The 26,921-nt window shown below is 38.7% G+C and overlaps 1 protein-coding gene across 1 annotated transcript in view; it reads right to left on the bottom strand.

Annotated features, from left to right (window-relative positions):
• Positions 1–26,921, bottom strand: part of COL19A1 (collagen type XIX alpha 1 chain) — a 211,131-nt gene that overhangs the window by 143,024 nt on the left and 41,186 nt on the right. The window contains exon 10 of the mRNA XM_075145288.1: positions 17,819–17,872. Within this exon, the coding sequence (XP_075001389.1) occupies positions 17,819–17,872 (54 nt within the window). The remainder of the gene's footprint in view (positions 1–17,818; positions 17,873–26,921) is intronic.

Here is a 26,921-nt window from a genome sequence, read left to right as displayed (position 1 = left end):
AGGCTCTGCTGGGTCAAAGGGGAGTTTCAGATCTTTTCCCCATCTCCAGGGGAGTGCCCAACCTACTCAGCAGGAGGAAATGCAAACCTTGATCCTGTGCAACCAGGCAGACAAAAATCTGTTTCTCCTACTTCCTAACTGAATGTTCTGTATATGTTGTTAAATTACTCTACCCCATGTTTTAAAACAGCAAAATAAGTCAGCTGTACATTTGGCTGTTAGTCACCTCCTGCCCCCCCCCCCCCCCCAAATTACTTTCTCTTTGCACTGCCCATGAAAATTAAGAATCTGATTCGGGTTTGTAAATTCTATTCAAGAAACCAGATGCTTAAAAGTTATGCTCAGCAACTGAGCATAAGTACAAACAAGCACCATGTTCATCAAAAATGTTTTTACAGGGTAACTATCCAAGCTGAGTAACATGGTAAACTTCATCTTCAGTATCTGAATAAGGACTAGTTGAGCAAAAGAAAAAAAATGAATCAATAGCTCTCAGTTGAAATTCAATTCTGCATTTAATATCGGCCTTTCCAAGGAAGAGGTACGGTTAAAAATCTAGTAATATCTCATTTAGAATTAAAATACAAAATGTTGCAGCCGTTTCCTTGTCCATTCCTTAGCAAAGCTTCTGAAACAATTACAGACCTAGTGAGAACCAGGCTCTGCCACTCAAAGCTAAGAACCACCCTCCATTTACGGATTCATGAAATATGCCACCGTGAAGTACATTAATTTTGGTCTCAATAAATCTAAAGTTACTGAGCTAAGTTCTGTTAGAAGAATTCGTCCGTGCTCATATGACTTCAAGTGGGAGCTTAGAAGACTTATTAAAGGAATCTAAAATCAAATGCTTTCTCCATTCCATTCATGGGTCTTAATTCCTTGACAGAAGTTTGCCCTATTAACTCGCACGCCATCCAGTTCAGTTTTCTAGCCAAACCAGAATTCAGTAACAAAAGAAAGTTTTTAAAGTTCACTTGTTTGATTCCAAGCCAAGCAGAAGACAAATGCCTCACAGACACAAAAAAAGAACAAATAGAGACAAAGGAAAAACTCCAATCTCTCTTAACAACAGAAAGAGACAATAAAAGAACAATTACTCATCAAAATGATACAAGTAATTAAGCAAATAAATACAAAGCACTCATGATATACAACAATTAAAATACAGCTTAAAATAGCTTGTTAAAATGGCATTTTTCTAACTCCACTCATGGCACAGATTCCAATATCCTCCTTCCAGCTCCCCTCTGTAAAAATAGATGCTAGTGTCTGGGGAAAAATTCTAATTAATCTTTACAAGTAATCCTTAGTCCTTCGTTTTCTCCAGATTTTCGTAGTCTAATAGTTACTAGATAGTAATATTTCATCTTCTCTGCTATACTGAATCACTGTAAACTAGAAAAAAACCCACATTCACTGTTTTTTTCGTGGAGACAAGCCAGAGATGTTTTGCCTTGCACTGTTTAATCCGTGTTCTACAAATGATTATCCCTTCAACACAACAATGCAAAAATAACCTCCTACATTAATACTGATTCTTATTAAATCTAAAATGATTAATGTTGTGGTTGCTTTAACTATTTCGGAAACATGCAGTGTATTTATAATCAAGGTTCTTAATGTATTTATCATTTATTGATTTTGCAGTTTGTAATTGCACTGCAACAGCCTATAAAATTAGGGATTCAGTTTATACCTAAAGGTTTTCAAGATAGAGTAAGATGCTTAATATGTCTATACTGCGCAACTTTCTTAGAATGCATTTACATTATTTTGTATACCTTGACTTCCACATTTAGCCATTTTTGTCCCTAAATAAGAGATTTTCACATTAAAAAAGATTTTAAAAAATATCTTAACATACAAGTATGTGAACTTTATTAAGTGCATTGGTTACTTGTAGTACCAAACAATACAGTGCCAAAGTGAATTAACTGTATCACATTAACTTATCATAAAAAAAAAATAGTTGAGAGAAACTTGTATCAATCACTTGGAATGCGTTTTGCTATTTAGAACATTTTAGTCATTAACACATTTTATAACGGCAAACATGCTGGAACTTCATGAGATTCTCTTCAAGGCTGGGAAAGAGAAACAATTGCTGTAAAATATTTTAAATGTTTTGCAGATATGATTCTGCAAAATTTAAAAAACCACCCAAAACCAAGAAGCAGTCAGATGCTTCTCCGTCCTCAATATGAAGAACAAACATTCTTCCTTTTATTTTTAAATTTACTGGGGCACTGCCAGGAGCTTGATTTACAGAATAGGCTTGGTACTCCAGGGTTACTAGCAAGGAAACTCATCTTAATAGAAGTAAAATCAGCACAGTCAAACACTACTTACTGTTTTGATAATTTATGGATATGTGCCTTCCATTACCCTGAGTATGTCAGACCCTTGGAATAATCTAATAGCCCGGTGTTTTAAAATGAGGACAACTATTTTTAGCATTGCAGAAATGGAGCGGAATGTTCAACAACATACTGTCAGAGGGCTCGGCAGCATCCTCACCGTGGAGCACGTACCAAGCCAGTCCAGAGCCACCGGTGGGGGCAGAGCCTCTCCGTTAACAAATAAAAATCCCACACCAAATATACTCCATTATATGACACCTTCCTTAGCCTACTGGAATATTTCCTTGTTTCTTTAAACAGGCTCTTGTTAATAGTTAGGATCACCTGATAGAATATTAATTACATAAAAATGCATTCAGCTGATACTTACTAAGACACACCCCGTGAATCTCCTGGATTAGTCATGTCAGGAAGTTTCTCCTAAATATTATGACATTTTGGTTTCACTGCATTTAATGATCCTTTTGTTCCTGCTTGGTTTCTGCTGAACTACTAGTACTCAGCACTTGCTGGGCCTCAAAGGCCACCCTCGAGTGCTACCCTCAATACAAACTTGACCCATGTGAGCAAGCATAAGATCCTCCCTTAAAATAACCTAATGAAGAAAGGCCTTGGGACAGGTGAACAATTTGTTTCCTTTGGTCTGTCCTGCTTCCACAGCAGCCCCAGCAGAGCAGGTACGCCATGGTTTGACCAAGGGGGTGAGGGCTGGTCAGAAGACTCTTGTGTCCTAGTGATCGGGGCTCCTGTTGCTTTTTTATGTAGCTGCTCAGGAGAAGGGCAAATGAGAACAGCCCTACTAGAATGACATGATCTAAGCTCAGAAGGCATTAATTTTTCCTCATTCCTAGCCCTTCCTGATACCCATCTTTGGGACAAGTCTGACTTGCCTATCCGTTCAGGCACCTAGAAATCAATACACTCCAGATTAGATGCTGCTTGAAAATTTAGGTTTCAGTGCTTTGCATGCAAACTAATGAATCAGCAGCCAGAGGCAGCTCAGAGCTTCAGACAACATCGTCACAGGGCTCCTTACTCCACTCTCTTTAGTTGGCATTGTTTCCTTTTTTGCTATTAGCATGTCTTAAAAAGCATGCAACTCCCAAAATTTCTATATTCAAATACATAAAGGACTCATATTTTACGAATAGATTGCATAATTTAAAAGTTTATTTCTATATTTTGCTCCCACAAATTATTTTCATGCAACATGAGAAGTCAGAGAAGTTGTTCCGAAAAACCTAAGAATAAAGGATCGCTCCATTTATTTTCATGCATAACTACAGGCCTGCATATTGTCTTTTTTTTCTTTAGAAAACAGACAACAAACTGACTGAAGCCTTTATGATAGACATCAAGGAGCAGTTTTTATACCATCAACAAAAGTATCAGCAGAAGCAAAGCCTCTGCTGTCACTAGGTGTTCTTTTTGCTTTTGGCAAATACAAGTCGTATTCACTACTATCACACGTCCTTGAAGAAGTGACAACTGCCACCTTCTTGACCTTCTTCATCAAGAAGTAACTCCTTAGCCCAGAAGGCACGCTTCCAATCACCACTCTTAAATGCCACCAATTTCAAACAGAACAGAACTGGACTGCAAGAAACTAAACAGCAAATAGAGGAGAAAAATGAAGGCAGGACATACTATCAGCACATAACCAGGGCCTTGGGTAGTTGGCATTTGGTTCCCAGCTGTACTGCAGAGTTGTGTGTAACCTACAACAGGTTATTTACACCTCTTTCTCCTCCTCTCCCTCCTACAGTATTTTTAAAAGGAAACTCCTTAGCATTTGTGGACCCCTCAGGGGCTGTGATGATGGAGCTTTACAAGCAAGGGGAAAGTTCTAGGCAGTGCGGAAAAGCAGTGGAACAGGACAGCTTCTCCTCATTTTGTCTCGCTGCACCCTGAGAGGCTTTTACAATTTTTTGTTTCTCTGCTTTTCAGACTGCATCAAATGACCCAACTAACACCTTTTTTAATGGCCCACCACGCAGTTACATCCCTTAGTAAGACAGGGAAAAACCCACACCGATAGAAGTGGGTAATGTTAAAAACATTTTTTTTTTACATTGTTATTTAAAAATGCAGTGCAGACATGAATTGAACATGGGCTTGAAAACAATCCAGTTCAGTTGACCTACAACACCATACAGAGAGCATAAAGAAAATGCAAACAAAAATCATGAAAAAAACCTCCTGTAGAGTACTGATAATAAGCAAACAGGCTTCTGGCTGCAAAAGGTTCTCAAAGATTCATAACCTCTCATGGATGACCAGTTTAGAAAATTAAGTCTAGCCAGTTGGATACTTCTATCATCTGAAGCAACACAGTAGAAAAAAATTTGAAGTGATCTTATACTCATGGACAACTGATAAGATTTTTGTAAATATGTTTTTTCCCTTACAGTAGATTTGTCAAAAGAAAAATTGCTTGACTTACACACCATCTATTGATTTATTGTTAACCCAGCCATAACATGGCATTAAAGCAAATCTAAATCCTATTAAAGTTTCAACAGAACTGTAAATTCATCTAATTGGCCTTGCTAAAATAGTATCTGAAATGTAATAATGTTAAGTATCAGTTAAAAAGCATTCTCCGATATTAATGTATTGCTGAAGTCTTTCCAAAATAATAAAAAATATTACGACTATTATACTCACCATAATAACTGGAGCCCCAAGTTTATATTAAGAAGGTAAACAGCATAGGTCAACCTCTTAGATGTCAGAGACCATTCTTTACTGCAGGAATTATTATTATTATCATCATCATCATCACCCACTTCCATAAACTGAAGATTATGGTACAAGTGTCAGTTTATACTAACAAAGATCTGTCCCACGGACCATTAACCACTATTAAGTCTAATGGCTAAGCATACAGATATGAAATGCAAAAAAGCAGTAGCAAAACTAAGGACTTAGGGTGAATTAAAAATAAATAGTCAGCGTATAGACTAGAATTTCTAATCTAGGAACTAACTCAGAGCAGTACTCGTTCTGAAAGACCATATTGTTGATGTGCTTATGTAGCTGCAAACCTCCTATCAACTATTGATAAGTAAAGCAGTTAAAGACATAGTTTCCATGTCTCCATTTACATTCGGAAGTTTAAGACTTTCCCAAGAAATATACCTCTTCACTTCAAAAACAATGCCTTTTGACATCTGACATATTTTGGAGATGGGGTAGTATTTGGATGAAGAGGATATACCAGCCACGTATCTAGGACTCCAACAGACAATTCTCCACCTGTGAATCCAGGATCAGCCGATCTAGTGTCAGCACAGGAGCCTTGGGAACTGCTCTCTAAAGGTAAGTCTCCAGGTGTACCCCATTACTATCAATTCTGAGCAGCTTTGTAGGGAACAGTGGCACCTCAGCCTAACAGAGTTGTAACTTTTCCTTTCAGTCCCTTTTCTTAACCTCTTTGAGGCTTATTAGCCTACTCCATATCCTATGTCTGGGATGCCTGACAGAAACAAGCTGGTCGGCTATCTGAGGGACAGAGGCTCTCTGCATGAGTTTTTAATCAACCTTTCACTAAAACCCAATGTTTATTTAGAGAATCAACATTACTCTGACAGCCATTTCTTCAGCTGCATTCCTTTCTCATTCTTCCAACATTCAGCAGAAGTACTGCCAGTACACTATATTCTACAGGGTGGTATTTCACAACACTGGCATTATAAGCCTGTCACTGTGAAGAGCCACACATTTTTGTTAACAGTTCCTGAAGTCTCACCCTCTTCCACCTCATAGATTTGATACCGGAAAAGAAAAATGCTCAGACTAAAGTATGAAGAAATTGCAGGAAGGGGGGGAAGACAAACTGACCATAGTCACTGTTACATTACACATCCTACTGACTAAGGCTCTGAGAGTTCACATTAATCAAAGATGATTTGTAAGAGCATCCTGATACTCTACTATTTCCAATGCCTGGCATTGGTTTTGCCAGCAGAGTTGCTATCACAGCAGTAACTAACAAACGCCACAAAGATCATAGTTTCTTCCATGCACAGTTATTAAAACAAAACAAAATCCCCAAAGTGTAATTAAATAAACAGACCATCATTGAGACAATCTCTCTCCAATTATGCAGAGTGCCAATATGCAGCTTACAACAAAATCAACAAGGAATAACACTGTACACTCTTTATTCTCATCTGTTAAGTAGTTTCCCACCTTCACTCCTCCCTTGCAGCCTTGGGTGCATCTCTATCAATACTGTATGCTCCTCTGGGCAGGGAATTTCTTTTATTCCAGGCTTGTGCTACGCTGTACAATAAAGTCCCAAGACCTTCTCATGTTAAGGGAAGACACATGAACACAACGTGTAACAGCTATATCCCAGCAGGCTGGCATTCTCCTTCCATGCCTCCTCTTTGAGGAAATTTTCATTCTAACAAATGGACAGCTAAGTAAATGTTTCTTGATTTCTTATTGTCAATAGCTATAAAGAAAAAGTTGTAAAACTTACACATGTAACCTATTTTACAGGGTTACAACTGTTAAACTTAACTATGGATCAATTTCTCCCATTTAGTGCCTTTCTTATTACAAACTAAAATGATGTTATCCTCATTTGTAAGGGAAAATCAGAAGAACTGCCACACACAACAAAAAGGGAGCATAGTGAAAGGCGTGCTAATTCTGAAGAAAGAGCATCAGCTGACTAGATTCTCAGTGTCTGTAAAAAAAAAAAAAAATCTGGCTTGTGTGAGGTACTTGTTAAATACAAATCAAACACCTGTCAACCAGCTGGGCTGCGTGTGTCACTGCTGAGCCATCTGCAGAAACACACCCCGCGCCAGTTGCTTTACTTAGCGTGGCCTGGGAACAAGAATCCATTAGACAGAAAGTCAACAGTGGAATTAGCAGCACTTTTTCTTTTAGTGCCCTTCCACTTACTTGTTTGACTTCTTGTGTTTCTATTTTTGGGAGCCTCATGCCAGAGCAATAGTGCTGACTGCTGATTAGACAAGACTTGGCCTAGCCTCAGCGTGTCACGTTGATTTAATCGATTCAGACTTGAAACATGCAATATGAATTTTAGGTGTTGAAAAATACCGGCTAGCAGTGGGCATTAAAAAAAAAAAATCCTGTTTTTCAATACCTATGAATGATTTTACTATAGGAATAAAAAGCATTTTTTTGTCCAACAACTTGGTATCTACGAATGAAAAAAAAGCAATTTACCTAGAATTTGGAATATAAGACTTACATTATAATTTGTAAGGTTTTTTGGGGGAAGAAGTATATTCATGGACATTAAAAATTCATATCTTAGCTGGATTTATTTAAATAATTCTATGACTAATACAATTCCCCACCAAAAAAAGGGCAGAGAAGAGTTAACAGTTAAGAGGTCACAAGTCACAGCAGCCAACAGTATTATCTTTAACCTCTGTACAATTTGTACTACATACACATTTTCTATTACATGAGGCTGACAATTTTTTTTTTAAATTTCATGCACTACTTGTAATAGAAGTTGTTAGCCATGGAGAAAACACTGTGGGAGAAAATACTGCTGTATATAAATTAAATAAATTGCAATAACATAAGTTATTAATTTTTAAATTATCCTAATATAGATCAATGATTCATCAGGTCCAAAATTTAGTATTTGGTGAAGTTCAATATCTAATTCCGCTAAAGAAAACAAACAAAACTAAGCAAAACGTGTCAGACAAGCTGTACAATGCTGCAGTACCATGAGAAAGTTCCTTCCTCTCCGATTAGTCCATCTCCTGCAACAAACTTCTGCCAACTTTTACAACACTACGTCTTGCAATAACAGGTATTTTTCTTAAAGCCCTGCTTTCTGTAGGGACGTGAAAATCTCAGAATATTAGTTTCAAAACCTCCAGTCTCTAGCCCTCGCAACTGAGGGAGGGGAAAAAAAAAGAAAAAAGAAAATTCTATGTGCCACAGAAACCTCACAGAAAGAACCCAATAAATATAATTTAAGAACAATTGAACAAAAATCCTCAAGCCTCCCCCCGCCCTTTCAAAGTCCATAAGGTCCTGACTGAGGCTTTTCAAACATAGTTAAGAATCCCAGAGCCAGGCAGGCTCACAGCTAGAGTATTCATGAATCTCTGATTAAGGAACAAAGAGCTGCATTTAACGACTGCATTATTTAACAACCGCATTATTTTTTACTTCCACGTTACATAACATGCTAACAAAAGCCTGTCCTGCATGGCAGCATGCCACCCTCGGTTTTGCTCCCAGCAGCCCAGACCCCTATAAAATGGACGGTGACCTCTGGTTTCTTCGGCCACACCTCACATCACAACAGCGGCCGCTGCACGCCGGGCCCCCGTGACTGGCTGTGTTCTGCTGGTTATTACAATTTCCTTGCAAATACCAGAGGGTATACCCTTCCACCCCCACGCTTATCTCACCAGTGTCACTCGCCTGAAGGAGCCCATGGCTTTGACGCCGAGCAATACAAGCATTAGCGTCTGGCTCCCAAAACACATTTGCACTTTTGTTCTACTGAGACGTAGTAATCTGATTTTTGAGGGAAGCCACAGGAGGACGGAAGACAATGCCACGACTTTCCTCACATAGCTGACAGACTGAAGCATAATTTTTTTTTCCTCAAAAAGCAATGATTCTTTAATTAAAAATGAAGTCTCTGCTCACCAACAGTACACAACCTACAGCGGTTACTAGCACCATTCCCTCCAGAATGGAAATAACACCCAAGCAGTGTCACTGCACGCAAGGTAATTCGATTCCACGGAGCTTCCTATGGAGAACTGAACTGAACTGCTGTCGTTTAGCTTTAGGAATTGAAAAACCAGGGAGCTCAACAGTTCCTGGAGTTGTGAACTGCAAAAATCACCTAATAAGGCAAAAATAAGTCAGCACAGCAGACAGCTCTCTGGAATCAAATTTATGATCAAAGGCTATTCAAAACACTTCCTTGTAATGTGAAGGAGAGAGCGAGAGCAAGCAAGCAAGAACTACACATGCTGAAGCAAGAAACAAGTTTTGGAAAACATAATGGTCTAAAGTGTATTTGCCCAGTAAGATTTTTGGAAAGCATATTCATGCATCAGAAAGCTATAGAGAGCTACTATTTTCACATTCATCCATCTCTTAAAATCAGATGTGTGCTAATTATACACAAAGATATCACTGAAAACACAAAAAGAATACAAAGACACCCGTACCAAATTTGTTGCTGTAATAGAGGTGTCCAACTACCTGATTTCCAATGGCCAGCAATTCCCAAACTCGAGGCTTTAACGCAGTGGTAATAAAGTTTCCAACTGTAAAACCACTGTCTTTCTTTTTTGAGGCTGATCTATTTACTTCTTTACCCATATGTAAAACCTAGTTTTAAAAAATTTGCACCGTATTTCCTATTAAAATGTTGTTTCGGCTTTACGTTCTTTACGCTCACAATTCTCCTACTTTAAAAAGCTTTCTGATGTCAAATACTTTTTCCTATATTAGTGATTATACATTTTATCTCTATTGGAGACTCCAGAGTAAAGCAGTAAAGAATTTTTCAAAAGCTGCATAACTTGCACAATTTATGTCCATACCTGATGTAAAAATATTGAAATGTAACTGATGAGCAACGACAGGAGCTCAGAAATTGGAAGGCACTGAATGAAAGACAGACAAACAGAGTAAGATGGCTTTAAGCAATACCTATCCAGTGCTCCACATGCATTTTTGGAAACTTTCTCAGAGATGCTGATGAGCTACTTCGGAAATATCCTGACCCCTGTCAAGGATCTGTACATGAAATGTGGAAGGCACTGTGTCCAGAGATCTTTTGAGACAGCTGCAAGGAAAAGACTGCATTACTGTAAGCTCAACACCAATGTCTCCTCAGATTTGTACATTTGCATGAGTGATTGATGCTCCAGGAGCATATGCTGAACTGGCATAATAGGCCATATATCCATGGCTCTTCTGCAAAGTCAAATATGCCTTGGAAAATTCTAGACAGGGTTTCCATGGTGTAGCTGGAACAATGGGGAAAGCAGGTTAATAGTCACAAGGATCTTCATGATGACACAATTTGATTTGGATGTACATTTAACAAGTTTCTGGTTGTGGATTTTATGACATAGCTGGCCCTGAACACCTAACCCTGGAGTAATTCAGTACGGAGATGGGTATTAAAAGCATCTCTGAAAGTAATTTGAAGTCACATGCTATACTAGTATGTAATTTATAATTTTTTTCCCAAAATTATAAATTAATGTATTATATATTTAAATCATGTTGGAAAACAAAGCACTGGACATTTCTAAGCCATGTTTTGTATTGAGCTTCTGAATTCAATTTCTTCTTTAAAAAAAAAAAAAAATCTTATAAAGCAGCGGTTTTCAAACTCATTTTCTCAGGTACCACTAAGGGAAAGGGGAGCGCTTCCCACCATGCAATGCAAAGTAGGCTGTTCATGTTAACATGCCATTTTGATGCAGCACCGCATACCACAAATGGTATCTATATCACGTTTGGGGAACCCTTTTACTAATCATTTCCTTACGTGTACCAAATATAGAGAGAACCCTATTACAAAAGGGTAATCGAATTTAAAAAGAATAAAATCATCAATGTTAGGTTTCAGAGTCAGTTAAAACTGAAGACAGCACACTGATAATGGACTTGAGAAAACTGAAGTTACAGATAACCATCTCATACAGTTAAATGAGAAAAACACCACCACAAACAGCATTATGTATTCTAGGCCTGTTATCTTCTAGCTCATGTACATGTGAGTTCATGTACACTTTGTTGGGCTATCGTCACAAATACATGCAAGTGAACAAAAGAAGGAACAATCCTTTTACAGATACCTACTGCACAGTTTCATGTAAACCCAATCTCATTTTCATGACTCTTGAAGTACAAATAGGACTTGTACAGTTGGTAGAGCTCTTGAAATGTACACTCAGTTTTTTTTCTGTAGGCTTTCTTTGAATATAAATCTAAGTTGTGTAGTGATAAACATTGTTTTTATTCACATAAGCATTTCTTTCTCCTTTCAGTCTGTCTAAACTGTTTATTTTACTAATACATTGCAGGAGCACCCATACAGTGCAGTAGCAAATGCACAGCATATTGAATATTTCACTGCTTCTTCAGGCTTACTGTGCAAAACCAGCTATTTTAAAAAACTTACTCAATATATTTAATATTTTAGGATGTCTGTTCATAATCTAGATTGCAAAAAATTAGTGCAAAAAACTACAACAGTAAAGCTAAGCCATTTGAAAGCCAAGTATTAAAGTGAATGATGTCACAAGTATTTCACAAAATGTAGTTTAAGAAACATAGATGCATCATCTCTATCCCTATGAATTGTATACCATGAACCATAAGAAAGCAATTACTATGGAGGTTTGGATAAAGGGGCACAGACAAAACCAGTTTAGTTTGGTGAGTCTTCTGGACTTTCTGAATTACATTTCTGGCTACAGCATTTTTTTTTTCTGGCTATATGAAAGAGGACCGAGTGACCGAGAAAGAAGAATAAGTATTTTCATAATAGAAAAAAATAGACAAATACAGAATGGCCAAGAACAGAGCCAATTTCTCACATTCCACAGCTTGAGTCCTTTGAGCCTTGCTGCCATCAGCACGTTCTCAGAAGCTTAAGAGCTTTTTGGCTAGCAGGACCTATAACACACATAAGCCATAACTCCCCAAGGGGCTTAGTATCAAAGTACATGCCATGGTGGCAACCTATCCCTCAGAACCAGGAACTCCCGCTAAACTTTTCAAGTACACAGAGATCGTCCACCCCCTGAAACGTGATATGCCAAGACAGTTGAGAGGTTCATCTTGACTGCCAAAGCATCACAGACCAGCAAAAAAAGTTATTTGGCTCAGTGACACAAGAAGTGCAGGAGACAGAAAAATCTCAACTATACAGAGGCAAATCAAACCCAGCTTCTTCAAGTTTACAAAAAGCTCAGGAAAGGAAAGGGTTAGAATGAACTCCTTGTAAATGAGAACAAAAAGATCTGGCGGCTTTTTTTTTTTCTTTCCTTCTTCCTTAGAAAAGTCTAAGAACACATTTTCAAGGCTGGAATACTTGATTTTCTTGTCATGGTTCAAAGTGTACATCTCCTTAAGTTGTCAGACTATTTGGAAAGCCTAGAAGTATACTACAAAAGGAGGATCCAACACACGATATGCTTACTGCAAAGTCTAATTGTTTCCTGGGCTGGAAGAGTGGAGAGACTAACCCTGTTTTCTCCTGACACAAAATGCATAGCAGTGAAGTTGACCATCCTTATCTGTATCAATCCCCCAGTAGGTGCTATGGAAAGGACCTGCACAAATGCAACCTGTATGGAAGAAATAAGACATTATGACTTCAGTAAAGGAGAAGTCTGTGGGTCTCACCCACAGAAGAGCCTTCTCACCATTTCAGTTTGACAGGAACACTAGGAAAATAATCAGACTTTTTTAATAGGAATACTTTCCAGAAGTGTATCAACCTTGCTCAGATTACACCAGTAGTGTGACCCTGCACGCAGCAACAGCGTGTGAAGACCATTCTCAATGGCAGAGCAGTCAGTTCTTGTCATAATGAGGTTAGTCTAACTGCTAGATCAGGGTTGCTTAACTTGTGGAGCCTGATTTGCAGCAGATAGGCGACTGTCATCCTACACCTTAGAGCACTCCAGTCACCTCAAACCTCCGCTTCAGGGACAGATTTAATTTCTCAGGCCATACAGCCAGCAAGTTGGCTGCAATCCAATTATACTAAATGGCTTCAGAAGTGTGTCCAGAGACAATTTCACTTGCTAATCGCCAAAGAGGGGCTTACACGGTGCTTTCCTTGACATGTGTTTCTTCTGTCTTCACAGACTTTGCCCAACACTTCCAGAAGGCCAAGGCATAAGGTCTCACATGCATAGTGATTCTGATTTACCACAACATTGCAGTTCTTCTAGTATCATGATTTGACAGATACCTTGAAGAAGTGTCCCTAGAAGGCTGAGCTACAAATCAGTCCTGACTGCAGGAAGGGGATCATGGCAGTGTATTCCCTGTCTTCTGGTAGTCTACAAATGAAGCGAGTTTCCTTCCAAGGGAGGACTACTGCCCTCTTATTTTTTAGGACTATAAACTAACACCGCAGAACTCTCTCTTCTGATACTCTCAAGAATTTCTTCTGTTGTGCTAAGTAGGGTCTACTATTTAAAAAATATCTCTTAAGATGGCTCCCTGAAAAAGGACAGAGATGAGGGAACTAGGTAGTTAGACATCAAATAGAGTCATATATTTGATGGTGTCCACGATCTACTGTGTTGTGACTTTGGGGGCCTGAGGTAGGGCTCCACAGGGACTGCATTTGATTCTTGAATCTCTAGATTGGTCATCAGCACTGTCACAATGGCTGTTTTTGCCCTGAAGGCAGATGAGACGACAGGCATGACAGGCACGTTGTGGTGTGTTGCCAGTCAGTGGAAACATCATTTTTCACTTTGGCAGCTTACAAGAACTGCAGTAGAAAAATCAGCAAAACTGCAGAACCATGGCCTGAACACTCATCTGTTTTCTTTTGGGTGTTAAGGCTATTCTTATGTCACCCATCAAGACTTAAACTTTGTTCTCCATATTAGCCCACAGCAGGTCCAACCTCTCAAATGGCAAGAACCTCCTAGAAGCCTACACCACCTAGATCTGTACCCGTTAGCCAGTACAGCTGTTGCAAAACCACTGCAGCATTCAGTGAATGGGAAATTATGTTGTCAGCGATAATATGTCTTAAAAATGACCGAAGGCCAAGTGTCACATTTGAAGACAGACTGAAGATATGTGAGGTACACAATCTATTTTCACACTTTAGATCCCTGAAAGTCAAGGCCATATATGAAGCCTTACAGACTTCTCACCATTTACACAGATCTTAAAAATTAAGTATACAACCATGGAGCATTTTCCTGGGAAATTCTCCTGGTAAGATTCTCTCAAGTAATAAAGTACATTGGATAGGATTATTCTCACTTTAGTTTTCAATTTTACAGAAACAGGTCTTCTAATAGCCAAGTTTATCTCATTCTAAGGTAAACTTCTAAAATAGGTCAAATGAATTGATATTGTTGCTTACTCATAGCAACACGAGTAAGATCTGCCACACATTTATTCTCTAAACCTTTCCCCAGGGAAAGAAGTATGAACAATGGAGTATTGCAGTGGATAGTTTTTGGGTGTATCATAAAGAGCCCCTCTGCTCTCTGAAGCCTCAAAGTGCATTTACATAAAAAATAATTGTATCGTTTCTTTTTTCTTTTTCCTATTTCTAACTAGGGTAACTCAGGGGGCACATCTGCACAAAGCTCAGACAAATACAATGCAGAAAAACATAAAAATAGCCATACCAAACAAATATAACATCTCCAATAAAAGATAATGTGTATTGAGGGGCTTAAGGGGATAAACAAACAGCAGTAGCTCCTGAGAATGCTCTCCCAGCATTGCACAGACTGCACCTCAACTTCCTGAAACGTAGGAGATGCCTTTCTATATAACCGTGCTTAGAGTATTTTTATTCCTTTACTTTGTCCGATTGTCTTTGAATCTATGTATATTTTTAGCATCCAGAACATCCCAGAAAAAGGAGCACAAAAATAACAGACGCACACAAATTTACATAGCTCTTGATGCATCAACTGAGAGACAGAGCATGTTAACACCATTCACAACATGAGGCAAATAAAGTGATTCTACCTCCAGAAAGGAGCTAATAATTCCATACAGCACTGTACTACTCTGCATACTCCGGCTAGCAGAAGCTGGGTGGCTGGATCTCAGTTTCTTCATCTAGCTATGCATGTACAAAATATTTTGTTTGCCTTTTTTTTTTTTAAACAGCTTTTGGTTTTGCCAATTGCAGATTCCATGGTAGTTCATTTTTAATTTGCAACAACGGTATGGCTTTTATGTAGTCTGAATTAAAAGAGTTATAATGTTCAGGAAAAGTACAGTGTCTTGATATTAAATATGATCTGACTGTTGAGCCTTATGTAAACTAACAGGAGCTTTGGGATTTGGCCTGACAGTGAATCTGCAAGGCACTAAGCAAAAAAAACCCAAACAGTATTAACCATGGAAACTGTAATAATAACTTGTACTGGAAAAGCAATGTAGCCTGGTAATTTTAAAGAAAGATAACATCAGAGAAGGAGCTACAGGAAGAGCCAAGGGAAAACACAGCTTCATTCTAGATCAATCTCATTCAATCTACAATGTTTTACAGTAACTCTTCCCATTAATTCACATCTGGGAGCACAGTAAAGTAAAAACTGTCTAGCTGGATCAAATCAAAGGTTTCTCTACTCAAGTACATGACTACAATTGTGACAACAACAGATGCCTACAAGAAAGTATAAAAACAGGGCAGCCGTAAAGACTTCTCCTGTGGGTTTCCCAAACTTCAGCATCTTAGAGCTCAAGCACTTTCAGACAAGCAGCAGTGCCTGTCTGACACACTCCATGGATTGTTACTCCATCAGTTTTCTAATAAATTTTCAGACTGTTTAAATCCTGTAGCAGAGTGTTCAAACTATAATCATGTAATAGGAAGAATGAGCCCTTTCAATCCTTTTTGAACTTGTTATCAGATAGGTTTGATGCACTAGTTCGCACACTGAAAAGGAGAGTAAAATAAGTAAATAAATCTCTATTAATCTTTTCTGTTCCATTCATGATTGTATAGAGCACAGAATAGGACTATTTAATCTCAGTTGTGCCTTTTTCAAATTGAAGTCCACGTTGTCACACTTTAATTGGAAGACGCCCAATGCTCCTGATCACTCTTGACACCTCCTCTGAACCTTTTCCAGTAATATTAGATCCACTTTGAGATGTGGGAATCAGAACCATATATATCATTCAAGATGCAGCACAATACGGTTTCATTAATAATAGTGACATTAAGATGCTTTTGCTTTGTTCCCTATTCTCTTCCTAATCATTCCTAAATTCCATTTGTTTATTTGACTAGTACTAAACAGTGAGTGTATGTTTTCATTGATCTATAATTCCAAGATCACTTTCCTGAACACTAATGGCTAGTCCAGAGTCCGACATGAAATACATAATGTTTGCTTTGTTTCTCTTCATCTCCATCACTTCACTATTACTTTCTCTGAGTTTTACATACCACTTTATGATTCAGTCCCTCAACATTGCAAAGTCCTTTGAACATCTTTGCAGCCTGCTCTCCATTTTGCTACCACGTATAACTTAGTATCAGCAGCAAATATCGTTATTTTAACTTATCTCTTTGGTAATATTATATATCTACCTTCCATTTTTAACAAAACACAATTTGAGATAGAAATAGTAAGTAAAAATAAAAGATAGTTTCATAACTCTATATCATGTTAATTACAGATTTTAAACCTGACAGTTGAAGTGAAACTCTACTTCTTTCAGTACCTAGAAATCTGGATAATTACAAAATAAACCTTCCGCCATTACTAAGATGTTGCATACATATGAAAGTAGCATGTCAACCAATAAAGCACAAAATTGAAATTCTGAGCCTCTCACAGCAACAGCTGCCTTTAAAAGGCATACTTGTTTATGGCACTGAAAGAACAGAAACTTGAAGTAGAAGATGCAAAAGAACCTAAATTGACAGGATTGAGGGTTAAGGACTTAAATCGTGATGCTAAAGATACCACTGGAAAAAAGAAAAAAAAAAAAATCAGTTCAGTGCACTAACACATGTATCTGGAGAGTTTCATTTATTTATATATTAACTGGCTTGCATGTGTATGCAGAAAATCCACTATTATTTCAACTGTTGCTATGGAACAGAAAAAAATCACAGGAGGCCAAATGATAAGAAACTCCAGCAACATGCTGTTTCGTCAGTGTTATGAGGGCTGTCTTCTATACTGAAGATGCCGAATATTAGACTAGTAGACTTCCTCTAATATAGGTAACTAGCTCTGAACTCAATAAACGTCTACAACTGTCTTAATTCGCGCACTAACATCCTGAAATGAAGTGCAACTTATCCTCTTGAATACACAGGTAGGCTGATATGCTTTCTTAGCCATGCCTATTCCCAAGTCTTTGCTTAGAGGCCAGTGGTGTTTATCTCAAAGCTCTACCAAGTAGCCCGCTGAGAGCATAAGAGCTCTTTTCTAGGCTCGCAGACCACAAATTGCACTGTGGAACAAGTGGCTTCCTTTAGTTCTGTATAGCCCTCCCTTCTAGTTAAAAAAAAAACAAGCAGCAAGCACATCTGCAGAGAATATTATTGGTCTGAGTGGCTTTTTCAATGTGCTACAAAAACATGGCAGTGCAGGTAAGAGAAGTTCATTTTCTAACAAAAGTGTTCTATTCTCCCATTTCTGCACATAATTACAGATAAGCCACTGACATAACGAACACTTTCCGAGAGTCAAATTACTTATCAATATACACGAACATACCTTTTCGCCAGGAAGACCAGCAACACCATCCTGTCCTTTCGCTCCCATTTCACCCTACAAAACAAATTATTCAGTTAGAAGCTTTAAAGACTTCTGAGGTTAACAACAACTACTCAGGTCACATCTGATTCAACAGAAAAGCATCTTCTACCCTGTTTTTGTCATCCTTAGTAATGTAACCACTGTGGAGGAGGATGCCTTACATGTAACACTATAAATCAGTCAAAATAAATACATTTTAAAACACCTATAATGTCAATTAAGACCCTCATCTGACAAATACCTGCACATGCACATTTCCATAAAAAGCAGGTCTACTGATTTTAAGGGAATTCACTGCAACAGCAGAGTGAAACCAGAGGGGGTCCATTTTCACGGGGTTGAGTGTGTTCTACACTGACAAAGCTCAACATGTAATACAGGTTTGTTTTGTCTAAAAGTCATGCGCCCACAATATTTTTAAAAGACACTGTTTAAACTCTCCCCCCCTTTTATCCCCTCAGAGAAACGCAACCCCAAACCATAAGCAATCTATAAGAAAATCTTAAGAGACAAATGACCGACTGATCAGGAGAGATATGGAAGATCCCAGCAGCTGCAAATTGGACCATGAGTCTTAAAAATGATTGAAGAAAACATCAAACACAGAAATTTTGCTTCATAATGTCAAGTATAAGTGTTACAAAGTTTAAAATAAAAATTGGGTGGATGCTAGAGGAATATAACAAAAGCACTGAAACCATAATACAGTCTTCATTTAAAAACAAAATAAAACATTAGGTTTTTCTACTTGTACCAGGAAGAGAACATTCTCTAGCAAACAGAACATGCCATAGTCTTTTCTGGAGTAATCAAATGCTTTATGAAGAAAATGTCGCTGGTTTGAAAAGAATTAACTATCAAATTGTTCTTCAAGAGAAAGGGTTGCACGAAGAAGCAGAAAAGCCACATTTACACAAATAATGGGTTCCTAAAGTAAGTTGTAAACCGAGGTTTGGAGCCCAAATCTAACACTGCAAACCCAAAAGCCCCTGCTGAGGAATTAGTGCCCAAGATCTCTAAACCCACAAAGTCCACTTTTTAAATAGCAAGATCCTGGAAACTCGTCATTCTGGTATTCAACATATTCAGAAACCTCTCGGCATCAGGCAAAGTTCATAATTTTAGTCAATAAACCCACTCTGCAGTAACAAATATCAGTTTCTCATGATCTTCCCAAATAGGATACACACACAGCGCTGCAGTGACTTCTTTTTCTTCTGTTACATATAGGACAGGAGATGCTTAACTCAACAGCATAGCAGAAAGGCTTTGTCTCGGCCACAGAACGTACATGTTCTGTGCGCTCCACAGCCTATGAGTGCTCCTAGCCTGCGCTCCCGCTTGCCTGGACCGCTGATGCCTGCCAGCACACTGGTGGTCATGGGATCTAAAGTTGTTCCAAAGTTCACAAGAGGAACATTAGGAACTGCACAAGTGAACCGCATCCCAGCAGCCTGGAGTCTTTCCCGAGAGCAAGGAGACCAGGATCCTATCTGGATAACCGTTCCTGCATTTTACGTGAGACCGTCCCCAAGTAAAATGCATAACCATTTCTTAAATTACAACCGAAGTCTCTCCATCAGATTTAAAGTGATTTTAATTAATGTAGTTATGGTACAATAACATCAGATAGGTATCCCAGAACTTAGTATTGGAATACAAACACTGCTGTAGAGCTTTTAAAAAAAAAAAAACCACAAAAACAAAAAAACCACCCCAAACACCAAACCACAAAAAACCCCCACCAAAAACAAAAATCTGAAACAGCTTCATAGACAGAATACTGTAGTACCTTTATCTTTTCAGCGTAAATGTAATACCTCTGTCCTGAAATGAAGTTATCAACCTTTCTGAAGTTAAGAAAGGAGCAGTAAGATTGGCAAGAAGTACATAACAACAGTATTTGCTATATCCCAGAACAGCCATTATAAAACATTTAATCCCTGCTAAAGGAAGGATTTACAATATATGCTTTTCCTCAACATTCCCTCTAGGCTGGCACGCAACAGCTGCTGACTTAGCACACTGTACTCCGAGGTGCTTAAGACTCCCAGGGAGTCTATGGATCCAGGGCCCCGGATGGCAGTCTCAGTTAAGTTTTGAGAATTCAATATTTTTGTCTCTAGGCTCAAGAAAAAAAAGAAGAAGAAAAAAACCACACCAAAACCCCCCACAAAAATGAAGTGCTACAGGTCAGGTTTCCTCGTTACCTTTTTCTAAAAGCACAATGACGTGTCCTAATGACTGTCACCATAATTTTGAAGTAAGCTGTCATACCTAATACTATTGTGGTTGCTTCTTGCCTACCATAAAACTTACCTACCTTCCTTGCCCCCCATTTTAATTTCTTAACAACTACTCACAGAAACCATCATAAAATAACTGTATGTGTGCAGCCTGGCTCAAAATTCCTTTGTTTATAACACATGAGCTAAGTAAATCAATCAAAATGAGCGACTCACGGATGCAGAGTACTATTCCAACCATAAGTTTAACCACTGCTCAAAAGCAAGAATGTTCTGGAGAAGTGTATGAACCATCTCCTATGTCCTTTTTATTCAAATACTGAAGAGTCCTTAGCTAGTTCTATCTCAAAAGTAGACCAAAATCCTGTGCATGTGAATACCATGAACCCACTGGCACTATGAGAGATAAAGAAGCAGGATTGGCCCCTGGTTACCTTATCTAACCACCCACAGAGTAACTCTCTTATCTATGCACGCTCTGTTCCCTTATGTCACTTGCCAGTATTTTAATAGACCAGAACCACTTTGTTACATTCAGCAGTGTATTTTTATATACTGTATATCTAAAATTACACAGCCTGTTATATGCCAGGAAGCCTTTAGCATATATGACTTACTAGCCAATTAACCAAGGTATGTTTACACTTCTGTTCCACTAACTGCAGACAGACTCCCCATCTTGAAGACAATTATTTTCCACTGCAAATTAGATCATAAAGTTATGCTTCTATCTTGTAATTGTGATTTTTAATAACCACAGTCTGAAAGGTTCTAGTTTTTCATGCTTTTATTCAATGAGTTTAAAGTTTAGACTCAATGAGTTTATACAACCTATAACAGTATTCACACAGGCAGCATGACAGAATGAAAAAAATAGAGCAAATGCATTTTTTAAGTTTTTTTTTGCCTATTTTTTTGTTTAATGGCATTTTCCTTTGCTTCTGCAGATCTCAGTGTCCTTCACAGAAGTGAATCATAGAATCATAGAATCAGTAAGGTTGGAAAAGACCTCTAAGATCATCAAGGCCAACCGTCAACCCAACACCACCATACCCACTACACCATGTCCCTAAGCGCCTCATCTACACGTCTTTTAAATACTTCCAGGGATGGGGACTCAACCACTTCCCTGGGCAGCCTGTTCCAAGGCCTGACCACTCTTTCAGAAAAGAAATTTTTCCTAATGTCCAATCTAAATGGCGCAACTTGGGGCCATTTCCTCTCGTCCTATCGCTAGTTACTTGGGAGAAGAGACCAACACCCACCTCACTACAACCTCCTTTCAGGTAGTTGTAGAGCGCGATGAGGTCTCCCCTCAGCCTCCTCTTCTCCAGACTAAACAACCCCAGTTCCCTCAGCCGCTGCTCATAAGACTTGTGCTCCAGGCCCTTCACCAGCTTCGTTGCCCTCCTCTGGAAACTCTCCAGCACCTCCATGTCCTTCTTGTAGTGAGGGGCCCAAAACTGAACACAGGATTCGAGGTGCGGCCTCACCAGTGCCGAGTACAGGGGCACAATCACCTCCCTGCTCCTGCTGGCCACACTATTTCTGATACAGGCCAGGATGCCATTGGCCTTCTTGGCCACCTGGGCACACTGCCGGCTCATGTTCAGCCGGCTGTCAACCAGCACCCCCAGGTCCTTTTCCTCTGGGCAGCTTTCCAGCCACTCTCCCCCAAGCCTGTAGCGTTGCCTGGGGTTGTTGTGGCCGAAGTGCAGGACCCGGCACTTGGCCTTGTTGAACCTCATACAGTTGGCCTCAGCCCATCGATCCAGCCTGTGAAGAAGCATCCTTTTCTCTTTCTTACATAGTAAATTCCAAAGGTATAGAAATGAGATGAAAAAACAGGGTTCCTGACAATCAGGCCTACATCTACCCCTAAATAAATCTCTTTTATGCCTTAATAAGAGTATTCTAACTCCTGACACACACTGTGATTGAGCTTTTTAAGTTTATGTAAATAAGTTAGTAAGAATGGGAATAAAGAATCGCATTTGCTTAGAACTACCAAAGCCAACAGAAATATATGCTGCCAGAAGAACAATTTCATAAGCTGGTGAACACTAGCAGTACAATGCTGGCATTTATATGTTATGAGGTACACTCAGTGTAACAACATTCAAAGGTAGTACCGTGAGCTTTAAGTCTACTGTTAGGATTTTCTACTAAGGGTAGCAATGAAAATCCTTTTCAACTAAGCACAAGATACTTATTGAATAAAATATTTAAGCCATAACACATTTTTCACAAGGTGATCCCCTGCAAACAGTAGGATGGCTACTGTATTTTTGACAATGTTTATTTTGGTAAACTGATAAGCAGGCAGGGTGGAAATTCAGCAGGCTGAAATGAAGGGAAAAAAAAAAGCTTCTGTCAACTTTCCATAAAGCCAAGTCAAACGAAATTCTTAAAAAGAGACTGCAGACAGCAAACATGCTTCTTTCCAATGATACCAATCGGCCTTCTGTCTGAAGTGGAAACAATTTTGCACATGTGAGACCACCTGCAACATTACACTTGTGATCATTTTTTTACATTAATGATTCAGAGAGTTTCAAAAGCACTTGACTTATACCTCTTTGCACCATGCAGCCTTTGTTCAATGCACCTGTTGTTGAACTAGAAATGATATGCTAGTAGCAGACACAAAAGACAGTACCTTGATTCCTATACCACACATCACTATTAAAGAGTCATGTACAGAAAAGATAGCCTAAAGTCAAATGTGGTGATAGAATGACAGTGATAATTATTTAAGTTAATGAATTACAGTCCTTTCTCATATAAAACAAAAACATTCTTTTAAGAAAGTATTTTATTTAAACACATTATTTTGTCTCTTAAATTGCAAACCTATTTAAAATATATTTACATTGTGATATGGAGTGGGATTAACTTGCCACATTAATATTTAGTCTAGGAATCAAAATCTACAAGGAATTTTGAGAGGAAGAAAATATTCTCAGCAGGGTTCTGTACTAACCAGGTACAGATGGTGATTTTAATACTAAGATAAAAGCAAATGCACTTAATAAAAAGAAAGAATTACATTAATATGGCCTAGAGCACACACTGCTAGAGTATCGCATTACAACATTGCTCTTGTCTACAATGGGGACATATTAGTTAATGAGTAACTTATGTCAGTTGTCAAAACACCCCTTAACCAAAATCAGTTTTGGTTTTGTAAGATTTGATTAAGTAAATTAGCTTTCCCAGTTTTCATCTCTGCCTAGTTATGTGTGCCAATAGCATCAGAAATGTGCAGGTAAGAAAATGTGTATTATTATCAAGAAAGAAATACCTGCACACTCTGAAGAGAGTTGTTCCCAGCAGACAGTGTACTGGCAGGGTTTCCAAAAGTGATAAAGTGGAAGGTGAAAGAGGTAATGTAGAGAACTCATCCTTTATACTAGATCTATCATCTGTATGATTAATGTCAGAGGCAGTCCCTGTAAGAAATTATGTAAGCTAAAATTTAACACTTAGATGTACAGACAGGTGAACAGTTCTCATGATCATAAAATGGTGACAGAAGTATTAGACCTGGAAAAAACCCCCACCTCATTAGGAACTTTTAGTTGATGATACAATAAATTCAAATTCGGAGAATTTGCCAAGGGTGAGAAAGGAAACTCATCCCAAAGGCAGCATTACTCCAGGGTTTCCCTGGCGCTGGGGAGAAGCAGGGAGTGCATAGCCCAGGAAGTATCATCCCCGTTACTCCCAGTAGAAGCCCCCGGCTGTGCGCTGACCCGGCAGCGCAGGGGCTCAGCCTCGCCGGGGCCTGAGCTGGGTGTTGCTGGTTTAACCCCTGCGCCGGGGCCAGTGACTGCTGCCTCCCCTGCTCCAGCTGCAGCTCTGGGGGTGGCCCCGCTGGTGACACCCCCCAACCCTCTGAGCACCTCAGAACTAGCTGAGGACTCACTGCCACCCCCTCCACTCCCTCTTGAGGAGGACTTAAACTGCCGTTCTCAGGACTGAGATGAATACTGGAACGGTAAATATGGTAACATAGAAAAGAGGTATATATTTAAGACTTTTTTTTTCAAAGAAAACAAATTAAACTATATTACTAATTATGTTTTTCCTTATAAACTTCATAACTTGGACTATTAGATGGTTAATTAATTAGGACTACCAACAAATTCTTAGCTCCACAGGCATGGAGCGTTCCCTTCTGCCCATTATAAGATTTTAGTCTACCAAGTACATTGGCAATTCCTGACTTTGTCATCACTGACAGCCAGCCGCATTTTGCCCAAAATTTTTCTTTTTCATGCATTCCAGCTTCTAGGTCCCTATCAATAACCTCTGCAACAAAAATCAGACCCGAAAGGAACCATTCTCAAGGCTGCATAACATGATAGATATGCCTTAGGTGGAATCAGGTGGACCTGGGTTATAAGAGGAATGACAGAGGAAGAGGAAAGGAAGACTAGCAAGGAAAATAGGCAGAAAGAGCAGTCGGACACCTCATTTGTTCTCCATGAATTCTTTTTTCTTATTGTTCTACTACAAATATTTTTCTAGTGCAACAATATATTGCATAAGCCTATCTCTACCAATCCTAAAATAGCCTTTTAAATGTCTTTTTCCTTAAGTAAAATTTAAATTAATGAAGCTTACTTGAATAGCAATAAATTTCTCCATGGTGTGCATCAATAGGCACTTTAGTGTTTGAAAGCACTCTGCCTCTGGTTTTTTGCTCCCTGCTGTACTTACAGCATTAACCAATGACCTATTAACACAGCTTGGAATGGTTTATTATTATATCAAAATATTTAATTCTCTTTGGATTTCAATTTAAAATCTTTCATGGGCACTAAGTTTGCTTAAAAGAAATAAAAATAAAAAAGATAACACACAATTACTTTTTTTAGCCTCTTTGATAGAGAAAAGTAGTTTCTATATTCAGTATATATGTAATCATTCAAATTACTGTGATCCATATTCTGTTTTTCTGAAGAATTTCTACATATTGAGGACAAAACAGGACCTTCACATCGTGATCAAAAGACATTTGCTAACAATGTATATATTTGTAAGAGTCTGAGTAGCTATATATCATGCTGAAGTAGTAGAAATTGCTTCCAAAACAGAAAACAGTACATTTTTCACTCAGCTCAGCAGAAGAGGAAATCTAGCTCTACAGAACAGATATCAAAATGGGTTAAATCAGAGGAGACTTCCACTTGACTTGTGACCACTTGAAACTTGAGAAATACACTGTGCTAAGAATCAAGCTACCGTGAGAGTAACACAGTGTATTATTCAGGGATAACCTAAATTGTACACTTGACTGCTGCTGCCTCTTGGTTTTCAACCAACGGGAAAAAGCTATTCAGGCAGTCCAAAAAGTGTGTTTCAAGGGCAGAGATCGGTAAGCAGCAAACAAAGTTGGTCCTGGTGACTTTCTGAGTCTTAATTATTCAGATATTAAAGAACAGGAGGTTGTCCCTTGCTGCAGGTAGCTGCAGGAGCTGATCTTCCAGCAAATAAAATCCTGCAGAGCAAACATCCCTGGATCCAAGCTTGCAGAGGAAACAACAGGGACAGAGACTACTGCCCGTGAGGCAGTTTTTGCTACACAGTAAGGGGTGTATGGTACCAAACTGAACAGTCTGGTCATTCAAGAAGGGAGACAGTCTTGAAACTGAGCAGCTTCTTCATCCCTGAAGCACCAGAGATAATACTTCTATTGTTGAGTGAAGAACTGTCCTCATAATGTCCTCACGAAGCCATAATGGAAGGCTAGGCATACAAATAGGAAGGTCATTCACACAAATGGAGTAATTTTGATCAGTGATGCTCCTGTACATTCAGATGGACAGCTTGCCAGAGATGCCTCAATATTTGCATGAATGCTTGTCCCAGTGAAAATATGGCACTTTAGTCATTTGGGCACCACAATACACTTTGGACTTTGGCTCAGACCCATTCAGAGGTACTAAGATGAGCCAAGAGTACAGGACTGCCAAGAGTACTGCCAAGTGTAAAGGAATGAAGTGGAAACAGGCTATTAATTAAATTTAAAATGCCTAAAAATGGCTTATCAGGTATCATGCTTTGTACTAGTGATAGCTTAGATATTCCTGAACAGGCAAAACAGAGTCTGATCTTAGGGAACAACTATGTTAGACTGAAAAGAAGGGCAATTTTGGGGGGCTTGAATATAGCCTAACACCAATTTGTGTACGTAGAGACTTTCTTGCCAATCCCATAGCAACAAAAAGACATGTAAATTCAGTCATACAATTAATTACAGTGGATGGGAAATTGGAATGAGACAATGTAAAATAAAAGGATAAGGAATGTTGTGCTGAACAAGAGATAATATTAATGGATACAGAAATTTCCTAGGAAAGAAGCTAAAATAACATTAACTTGTTTTCACTTGGATGCTGCCATGGCAAGGACATTTAAATATAGTTAGTTGGATGCTAATAATAATATGATTTAGAAGCAAAAGAAAACAATAAAATGAGGAGCTGAGCACAAGCAAAGTGGGAAACATAGGCTGAAGAACCATCAGACAGCTTACAGAAATCCTGTTTTTTTGTGACTGGCCAGCGAAGTCATCAAGAAGCGACCTATTTCATGTATAACATTCTACAAAACATCCAACCACACAGTCTGTTACTCTCCTTTACATAATCTGGCAATAAATCATGTATCCTGCATGTCCGGAACGGTCTGGAATCTTGCTGCCTCTCCACCTCTAATTATTGATGTAACAAGGCCATCACTGAGAGCAAGTGTTACTGAAAACTTGCATAAATGCAGAGGCGAAGAAAAAATGGTACTAAAGCCTC

This window comes from Calonectris borealis, chromosome 3, assembly GCF_964195595.1.
Source record: "Calonectris borealis chromosome 3, bCalBor7.hap1.2, whole genome shotgun sequence".
NCBI classification, from domain to species: Eukaryota; Metazoa; Chordata; class Aves; order Procellariiformes; family Procellariidae; genus Calonectris; species Calonectris borealis.
This window is presented reverse-complemented; position numbering and strand designations above follow the sequence as displayed.